This window comes from Pteropus medius, unplaced genomic scaffold (assembly GCF_902729225.1).
Source record: "Pteropus medius unplaced genomic scaffold, Ma_sr-lr_union100, whole genome shotgun sequence".
In the NCBI taxonomy this organism is placed as follows: Eukaryota; Metazoa; Chordata; class Mammalia; order Chiroptera; family Pteropodidae; genus Pteropus; species Pteropus medius.
The window spans coordinates 2,667,360-2,677,883 of NW_024350924.1; the positions used below are offsets into that span (position 1 = coordinate 2,667,360).

At 37.2% G+C, this 10,524-nt stretch overlaps 1 protein-coding gene across 1 annotated transcript in view; it reads left to right on the top strand.

Moving 5' to 3' along the window:
• Positions 1 to 10,524, top strand: part of GNAI3 (G protein subunit alpha i3) — a 34,837-nt gene that overhangs the window by 11,512 nt on the left and 12,801 nt on the right. The window contains exons 2-4 of the mRNA XM_039841120.1: positions 5,028 to 5,070; positions 5,182 to 5,323; positions 9,118 to 9,275. Coding sequence (XP_039697054.1) covers positions 5,028 to 5,070; positions 5,182 to 5,323; positions 9,118 to 9,275 — 343 coding nt within the window. The remainder of the gene's footprint in view (positions 1 to 5,027; positions 5,071 to 5,181; positions 5,324 to 9,117; positions 9,276 to 10,524) is intronic.

Genomic DNA, 10,524 nt, shown 5'->3' on the forward strand with positions numbered 1-10,524 from the left:
GAGTGTGGGAGGGGAGGGAGGTAGTAGACAGGTTTATCTAGGGTTGAAAATATATTTAAGGAAGAGAGTTTTTCTGTTCCTCAGGGTGGGGTGGAGAAAATGACTCATGCTTTGACGTAGTTTGCTGTAACTGTTAGGTTATAAGTTGCAGTTTAAGAGTGTGAATCCAGATCCTATCTAGGGTTTTATTATTGGGAAAGAGCTGCTACATACTTATAACATTTCTACTGTCATTTTGAACCAACATCAGTATTCAAGGAGTTTTTATTAAATTCTTCGGACCTTAGCATTACTTGGTGGTATTCTGAACAGTGAAAACAGCATTCACAAATAATAGCTGGTTAACATTTATTGAATATTTACTATGTGTCAGGCACTGTTCTAAGCATCTTCTGTTAACCCCTGTTATACAGATGAGGAAATTCATGGTGCTTGAAGGCACAGAGGTATAAAAGAGCATAATATAGTCAGTACCTTCTGTGGACTGGCTTTAAGTTTTCTTTCAGTCAAAGTGGAAGAGGAAAAAAGAGAGCTGTAACACTGTGACACATGACACAGTGTTTTTGAGGATCAGCTGTCTTTCAGGGTTAATGTTTAAAGTCAAGTGAGCTGAATGTGTTTACTCATTATGATGATTTATTTATTTCTATTAGGAATTCGTGGGCCTTTATCCTTTCATTCTCTGCAGCTTGCCTTGTTTCTTTAATTGAGAATAAGATCATCTAACTTAGCTTCTTTTGCACTTTTTCTTTCAAAAATCTGTAGCTTTATCCCTTATCCTCTCTTCCTATTGATACAGGATGTCTTTTAGATATACATCCTTAAAGATAAATCTTAGTCAAACTGATCCCATTTCCAAGACCATTCAGACATCTCTCCCTTGTATATTCTGTCTCCTGCCCAGTTCCGTCCTTCCTCCTTGTTGTCATCTTCAGTTTCTCCCTCTCCAAGCCATAGATTCTGTCTTTGCAGTTCCTTTGTGTCGATCCCATTCGTTGTAGCCTTATGATTACTACCCTGGTGGATTGAAGATGGGCAAATGAATCACCCCTTACACTTGTGATGAATTTCAAAGGAAGCTAGATAAAAAAGATGTAGATAAAATTAGGACGTTCCCATTACCACATATGAATTGGAAGAGAGAGAAGAGATGGGGGAAGCAGTTGGGGAAAACCTAAGAGTGAGATGTTATTAGAAGGGGAACTTAATACTACAGAAGCAATAGAGCACAAAGGATTGAGGTAAAAATTAAGAGTTCAGACCTAAGAAAGGGTTGTAGAAGATGTTAGAAGAATTTGGTTAATTATTAGGTAAACTAATACTTTTTTAATAGTGCCATTTGGAAATGATAAGGAAAAGGGGCTTTGAGCTAGAATTTTGAGAAAATTATAGCAGTAACACATAATAGGCGCAACATCAGGCTCTGACATGTGAGGAGTAGAAAGGATTAATTTGAGAAATGAATAAGAAGACAAGATTTTGTTACAGCTTGATGTAAGGAGAGAAGAGTGAGTGGGTTCCAGATGACTCTTAGATTTCGTACTTGGAAGAAAGGTAAGATGCTGACATTTTTCATGGTGATCTAGAAGCTGAATAGGCAACAGACTTTGGTATAAAGCGATTCATTCTTTATGTGTGTAAAATGCCCTGAAACACCCACTGAAACAAACCATGTATTTAATTCTGTGGTCAGTAAGAGGTCTCTTCTTTTTAAGAGACAGAACTAAATACCTAATAAAAGCTTGGGTGAAATGTGTGTGTGTTTATGTGTGCGTATTTTAAAATCAGCACCTTCATAGGGTAGACCTTAATGAAGTGGATAGGAATTGGTTCTGAGATTAATAGCCTTATTGGTTATTTCACTCAGAATAATCCAATATAAATGATAGAAATGCTCTTTTCAGTATATAAAAGAATGGTGCACAATGCTTCATTAATCTCCACTTTTGTTAGTTAATTTGTAGCTATTGCTAACATGGAATAATCTAGGAATTCTGTTTTCAACTATTTTAATATATAACTGGTATACTTTTGTATTTTCTTCCCCAGAAATGAGTCATTATGGTTTGTTCTTTTTTCAGATATACATGGGAGAAACTACTTCTTTCTAACACTGTTGTTAGAAAGTTCCTCTATTCTATTTGAATATTAACTATTTTAGTGCTACTCTTGATTAGGTGATAAGAACAGAGATAAAGTCATATGTAAATGATTCTGTAAAAACGTAGATATCTTTTGATTCTGTAAAAACGTAGATACCTGGAATATTTAAGTTATTTGAATTTTATTTTAACATTTTTGGTCGGTAGAGTTGAGAAATATTTAGTAAAGGATCATGTTTATTAAACATTAGTCACTTATCTGTTTAGCAGCATTTATTTGCATAACCAGTTTATGTCAGGCTCAGTTTTAGGGCCTGGGAATATAAGGATAAATAAACCTTGATGGAGCTTATATTTTATTAGAGAAAACAAGAAATGAACAGATCTGTAATATGAAGAAGTGACACAAGTACTTTGAAAAATTATATAACATAGTAAGGGGAGAGAGGGTGATTGGGATAGGGCTTTTTCTATAGATTAGTCAGAGAAGGCTGTTCTGAGGGAAGCAGAAACCTCAGTGAAGAAGAAAATTCCCAAGCAGAGGGAATAGTAAATGCAAAGACCATGAGTCAGGATCAAGCTCATTGAGAACCAGTTTGGTATGTTGGAGGAAATGCAAGAAAGCTGGTCTGACGAGCAGAGAGAACAAAGTGGAGAAGGTTAGAAGTCGAGGGTGAAGTGGTAGACAGGAGCCACAGCATACTGGGCCTTACTGCCCGTGGGTTTTTATTTTGAGTGTAATTGGAGGCCATAGGAGAGTTTTTAGGCAGAGTTGTGACATGATCTGATTTACAAAGTTCATTCCCGCTACCAAGAGGAAAACTGACCACCGGAAAGGGACAGTGTGAAGCATTGGACCTTTTAGGAAGCTTTTGCAGTGACGGAGGCCTGTGGTTTCCCATGTGCTCATGATGATCCATTGTCGTACAAGAAAAGACTGTTAAAACTATATTTATTTTTAAAAATTAGGTTTTACTGATATTTAGTATTGGTACTGGCACTCACATTTCATCTGTATGTTAGTTACATGTCACTTACCATTTTTTAGCCTGAGCAGCTGGGTGATTGCTGGTGTCATTTACTGAGATGAGAAAACAGGGTGGAGCAGGTTTGGGGGTAAGTGTGGAGAAGTAGTAACTCAGTTTGGAGCATTTTAAGTTTGAGTTGCCTACTAGAAATCTAATGAGATGTATCAGGTAGGTGCTTTAGATATATGAGTCTGGAACCAAGGTTAGAAGCCAGGATTAGAGATCTAAATTTAGAGATCATTGACATAAGAGGCAATGTAGGATTTTGGAGCCAAACTGTGTGAATGCAAATTTCAGCTCTGCCACTTACTGACTAATTGTGGACAAGTTAACTTGATATCTCTCTGCTTTATTTACCTTATCTATAAAGTGGGGATAATAATAATATCTACCTTGCAGGGTTATTGTGAGGATTAAATAAGTTAATACAAGAAAGTGCCTAGAACATTGTCTGGCGGGCAGTACTCCCTTGATGTTAACTGTTATCAGTTTATGAGTGGTGTTTAAAACCACGAGATTAGATGAAATGACCTAGAGAATGAATCAAGATAAGGAAAAGAGCCAAGGAAGTAACACAGCCTTTAGAATTGAAAGATGGGAGGGAGGAGACTGTGGAAGAGTATGGTAGGAGTCAAACCAGAAGGATGTGGGTTCTGGAAGCCTGTCTAGTGCAGAAAATATTTCAAGGGGAGAAGTCATCAACTTGGATAAATTCTCCTTCAGAGATGAAGATGAGGACTGAGACTTGACCATTGGGTTTGTTAAAATGGAAGTTGTTGGAGACCTTGAGACAGGTTTCAGTAGAGTGGTGGTTATGCTGATTGGAGTGGGTTAAGTAGAGATTTGGAGGTACAGAATTGGAGACCATGGATATAAGACAACTCAGAGGGGTTTTGCTGTAAAGAGGACGAGACAAATAGGGTGGTAGTTAGAGGAAGATGTGTGGAGTCAAGGGGGAGGTAAGAGTGAGGTGACTTGATTTTAAGATGGAGAATAAATAGTATAGTAAGTTTGTATACTGATGAGAGCAACTCAGTGGAAAGAGAAAACCCAGTGATATTTGAGTGACATGAGATAATTGTGGTAGCCAAGTCCTTGAGTAGGAGAAATGAGGTGGATAAGTGCACAGTTGGAGGGGTTAGTTTTAGACATTGGCAGAGACAGTTCATTGACAAAGGTAGAGAATACTCATGGCAGTGCAGATAGATTGGTAGATTTGGTTATGGGAAAATGAGATTTTTCTTTTTTGAGTGCTTTAATTTTTCCAATAAAAGAGAGTCAGGATCATCAGCTGAGAGTCAGAAATGGGAAGGGGTTTGTAAGGTTTGGGAGGTAGTAGTGTGAAATAGCCATCTTGAAAGTGGGAGAATGGATTGACTAGGGAAACACAGGCGGAATGTCAAGGAGGTCCCAGCTGACGTTTGTGGTCATTAATGTGATTCCAGCTGGCTGAGGAAGGAAACATGGTGTTGAGTGGGGAGAAGTATACAGTGGAAAAGTGGTAGGGACAATGCCTCCTCTCCTTCTGTTTTGATCTTTAGTCTCTTAGCTGAGAAGTTAATAAAAGAGAATAGGCCAAAAACTAATTTCATTTTTGCCTGTGTTCATTCAGTGTCTATATTTTGATATTTCATGTAAAGGATGAGTTCCTAGAGGTATTATGTTGGTTTATCTCCTTCAGTGATATCAGGTAGGCCCTGGGACACTTTCAATGAATTATATTTGGTTGCTGAGTTATATAAAGAAAGTGAAAACTCTAATGGAGAAGTTCAGTAGTTTTTCTGATAGAAAGCATTACCAGAGTTTCCCCTAGGACCTGTGTTTTTCATTAATCTGAAATTATCACTTATATTGATTTCATGCTTTTGTGCGAATTCAAAGTCTGGTTTTCTTTCAGGTGCTGGAGAATCTGGTAAAAGCACCATCGTGAAACAGATGAAGTAAGTTGAAATATGATCTTTTGTAAGACTGCATTTCCTCATTCTTCATACAGATCTATATTATCTTTTTAAGTCTATGGTAATGATTTGTGGTTTTTCTTCTTCTTAAAGAATCATTCATGAGGATGGCTATTCAGAGGATGAATGTAAACAATATAAAGTAGTTGTCTACAGCAATACTATACAGTCCATTATTGCAATCATAAGAGCCATGGGACGGCTAAAGATTGACTTTGGGGAAGCTGCCAGAGCAGTAAGTGTTTCTCATTTCCTCTTTACTTGCTCTTTTTCAGTAGATGCAGTTAAGCAAAATTTGTTTTGCGTTTTAGGGAAATGAATTTAAGCAACGAGATAAGATGTAGCAAAATTCTGTGTGCTCATTTGAGGAGTGTTAGTAAATATTCTGCTTTAGGAGATATTAGATTACCACACAAAAGAGAGCCCAGGGAAAGGGATTCTGTGGCTATACTGTCATTTTTGTGATAACTGTTTTATTCACTTGCTTTTACAGCACTGTTTTTCTATGTTATAGTAACAAGTGATAGTAAATTGGTGTAATCTAAAGGAGGTTCCCATGATGTGTAGCTCTGTTTTCTGGGGTGTAGAGATTAAAGGTAAATATGAGTCTCCCAGAATAAACTTGGTAAGGACATGAATACTAAGTCTGAATTTTAGAGGCAGTTTTAAGGTACTCAGGATTACTATATCCCTATACTACATTGAACTATAGACTATAGAATTCGATTCTGTCACGTCTAATAAAATTTTTGCACATGTCAGAGAGTTAAAAACCGTGTTAATTAGTTACAATACTTAGTGTGCCCGAGGTCTAGTTTGTAAATTAGGATATTTATTGCAGTAGAGAGAGAGCCAAAATGAAGGAAAGGCATCTTTTATGTCATCAGCTAAATTCCAAGAGAAGGTTGGGAATGTATAGGATGATTTTCTGGAACTAAAGATCAGCTGTCATCAGTGTGTCATACTAAGACACTGTGGGCAATAAAAAGAAGTGACCTGGGAGGCTGCCTGGGAAGGCAATCCTATATGTTGATGAAGAAGCTTAGGGACTCTGCTTAGCGACTCTCAACTCATCACATGCAAATTAATATTCAGTAAGTAAGTGGGGAAAAATTGATGGGAAAAATAGTAGAAGGGTGGTTGTAATTGGGTGGTATTGGACTGGGAAGTCTTAGAAATGGCATAGGGAAGAGCAGTTAGAGTAGGGGTTGTAAAACGACGGAGAGAAGATAGCAGAAGGGAGGAAGAAATGTGAGAGGCGTGGCTTTTATGTTTTTGTAAAAAGGTGCCATATCACAAAAATTAGAGACTATTTTTCTAAGCCATTAAACAGGGAAAGTGTGATAGATGAGGCAAGAATAAAGTCTATTTTTGCCTTACTCCTTTCTATTCTCTTACCTCCTATTTTCCTTCTTTTCCGTATTTTCCTCTTTCTACCAGCTCTCTCTTGTGTTCTTATTTTTTCCCTCCCTTTTCTCATTTTTTCCTATCAACTAACTCTACTTCTCTGTTGTATTTGCTGTGCCCGACAACTGGTCAGTAATATTGTGTTTATTCTCTTTCCTTTCTTTGTTGGCTTTTTCTCCACCTCAGTTATTTACTTCTCTTAGTTCCTTCCTTTTTTTTATTTCTCACCCTCTCTCTGTTCTACTTTATATCTCTTCATTGTTCCTCCTTTCATTTCTTTACATTACCAAATTAGTTGTTGTTAATCTTTGGGTCTTGACACTCCTTTGTCACCAGATGCAATTGACATTTTCTGTCTGAGTCTTAGTCCATTTGGGCTGCTATCACAAAATACCGTAGACTCGGTAGCTTACATTATACACAACAGAAATTTATTTCTCACACTTCTGGAGGCTGGAAGTCAAAGATCGAGTGCCAGCATGGTTGGGTGGGGGCCCTCTCCAGGTTGCAGGTGTCTTGCTGTGTCCTCAAATGGTAGAAGAGGAAGGGATCTTTCTGGGGTCTGTTTTATAAGGGCACTAATTAATGAGGGCTCTACCCTCATGACCCGAGCACTTCCCAAAGGCCCCACCTCCTAATACCATCGCATTGGGCATTAGGATTTCAACGTGAATTTTGGAGAGACACAATCATTCAGATCATAGCATCCTTTCTCCTTTCATTTCTTTAGTTTATCAAATCAGTGTCATTAGTTTTGAGGTCCTAACACTACTATTTTACCGGGTATATTTGACATTACTCCTTTCAGGTCTGAATCATCTAGCTTTCCAGAATCCGCCCATCCTAATCTACATATAATTTTTTGAAGTTTCTTTTTTCATATGTTAAGAATTTATATTTATAGCTCCTCTTATCTTTATTTTTTTGTGGTCAGTTAGAGAGAATGGAAAAGACTAGAGCTGGATGTGGAATAGATGTGGGATAGGGTGAAGGTATGATGTTCATTGTAGAGTGTGGCCTCTTTATAGACCTATAAAGAAGGTTTATTGTGGAGAAGCAGGATTGGTTAGTGAAAGAGATTAAGTGGTAAGAGAAAAATGCTTCCTCCTAAAGCAGTGTTTACAAAGTCAGAACAGCAAAATTATGTAGCAATAGCTCTATTTTAAAGTTTCTAAAATTAGATTCATGATATTATTTTTTTAAAAGTAATGCTTATTGAGGTTTTTTTAATGCCTGCATGAGTATAGGTCAAATTTCAGAACCAAGGGACCATTAAATAAAGCACTATGCTATATACATAGAAGGACATGCTCACTGTTGAGAGTGTTTGCCGATTTTGGTACTTTTTCAGCTTTTCAGTCATTTATTAATTTATAATTTTTATCTCTGAAAAGAGAGGAAAGGAATGTAGATGTTAGATAAAGTTTCTTAGAGAGTTGGGCCTAAAGTATTACTAGAAAGAATAGAGGAAAGTATCTTAAAGGACTATTACTCGGCGAGTCATTAAGGCAGAAGACCCTGAGTTTGGCAGAATTAATTGGGGCACACCCTGGTTGGATTTGTTTTGCTTTGCTTAGATGGACACACAAGTCTGAGGAGTTTTGGGTTGTGACTTCACCTACGTTCTGAAGTGCTTTTTGCTGGCTCGCTCATTGTCTTGATGACTCCCAGTGATACAGTCGATTGCTTTTCTTTCTCCCTTCCTTTTTCTTTACCCAGTACATGCTTTTTTAGTATCTGCATTTTTACAGTTACTTGGAAATCTCCTGAGGCAGATGAATATTAAATTGAGGTGAGGCAATCATCCCACGAGACCTCATTTTTACACTATCTGACAAGAAGAATAAAGCAAAACAGTCACAGTTTTCATAGCCCTTTTCGGTCCTCTCTCCCTCCCATATTTTAGGTTTAAAAACTGTAACCACTTCTAAAGGTATGTTCGTGACTCACGAAGTTTTGATCAGATCTCTCTTTGTAACTTTCTTTTCCCCCTGCTGCCTTTTCCCTCCTATCTTACTTAGAGGAAGAGTATTCCTTTGGGGAAATCTAGAGACTGAATTTTTCCTGAGGGATTTATTTCCCCCACCAGGCTTCCAGACGTTTTAAGTGCCTGTCTCCGCTTCTTCCTGTTCTTCTCTCTGAACTGCAGGGGGAAGAAGAGACCAGTGTTTCCTTAAACTCGCTTTACTCACTTGGACGTGTTTAGACTTTACTACCTCTTACGCGCTGGTCTTTGCATTTCTATTTTTATTGTAGGCTTCCTTGAACAGAAAGGGAGTGAATAACATGTGTCTGTCTCACGGGCCAGTTTTTTTCTGTCAAAAATTGAGTAACCAGGATGGAGATTTGTAGGCCTGTCAGAAGAGATCTTTGCAGGAGGAGATGATGTGTCAAGTGGTAGGGGCCGTGAAGTCATCCCTCAGCTCAGCTCTGCACTACGACTGTAGTGGACTGAGAAGGGGGATGACTTCACTGTAAATTCTCTGACTGCCTGCCAGGAAATGTCTCTTTAATGCCTCTTTTAAAATAATACAACTGTGTGTGCTTGCATGCATGTGTGCGTATGTGTGTGTTTTAAAGGCATTCTTGTCACGTCTTTAAGAAATGTCTCTCTTTCTTCAGGATGATGCCCGGCAGTTATTTGTTTTAGCTGGCAGTGCTGAAGAAGGAGTCATGACTCCAGAACTAGCAGGAGTGATTAAACGATTATGGCGAGATGGTGGGGTGCAGGCTTGCTTCTGCAGATCCAGAGAATATCAACTCAATGATTCTGCTTCATAGTAAGTAGTTTTCCTCTGTGGAAGTATAACAGAAAATAATTTGGTGACTCATGTCCATCCTTAAGGAAGTGTTTAAGTAACAGACACTCTTAGAAGTCTGTAGGATCCCTTATCAAGATTGTTTCAGTTTGGTTATAGAGCCCTTAGACATTTTTTATGACTTGGAAAAAAATGTTTCCTCTTGGAATGTAAATGGGAGACTTGGCACCATGAAAGCAGCTCTGTGAAAGTTTATAATAAGCAAGTGAAAGAGGAGAAAAATCTGTTGCAGCTGCATCCTGGATCTCTTCCAGCTCAGTAAGTTCCCTCTGTGTAAGGGCTTTGCATTGATTGCCAGCTAAGGGGGAATTTAAAATTGTGATATCCCTTTTTATGCAATCCGACTCTCTCTGACTGGGTTGCAATATGGATTTTTCTCGTACTAGTCACCACTTAGAAATCTTTCACCAGATCACAGTAGCAGACTTTATATAGGAAGAGTATGTTGAGTCTTGAAATGAAGTTGAAACATCTACTTGTCAAGGAAATTCTCAAGTGTTACTAAGTTTTAGAAAATTTGTAATTAATACTTTTGTTAAGCTATAACATGTTATATCCTGTTTTGCTTCTTTTATAACATGTTTATTTATAAGACCTATATTCAGAATATTTTTTTTTAACGTGCACGTTTGGGGCTTGATGAGTTCTTACTTGTATCCATTTCTTTACTAAAATGAAGACACTTAAGTATTAAGGTATTTTCTCCATTATTATATTTTCCTACTTTCCCCATCATTCTAACTTAAGTTGATATGAGAAGAAATTAAAATATTTAAAAAAATACTTATTCTTTAAATAAAAATTTGACTTTAGAATCATTTCAGGATTCTTGCCCATCTTTTAATAATATTAATTGCAGATATTGGTAGTTTAAATAATTCTTCCAGTAGTCATCAAAACTAGATTGTAATTTTTTTCATCATTAGTAAGCTCTGAATCCTTCAGCTACACCTGAAGATATAATGATTTATAGAATTTTTTTCATAATTGTTGATCTAAGCTTGACTGATTCTTTCACATTAAGACAGTACTTAGTTTTATAGAAGATTATTAATAATTCATGTATAGTGGTGCCACCCGTTCTCCTCTTCTCTAGCCAATAAAATCTTTAGGAACCCTGAAATTATGAAGAATTTAATGTAGGTCTGGAGCAGTCTTTTAATTATTTTATTGACAAATTTCTTTGAAGGTATTTACAAGTTTTTTTTTT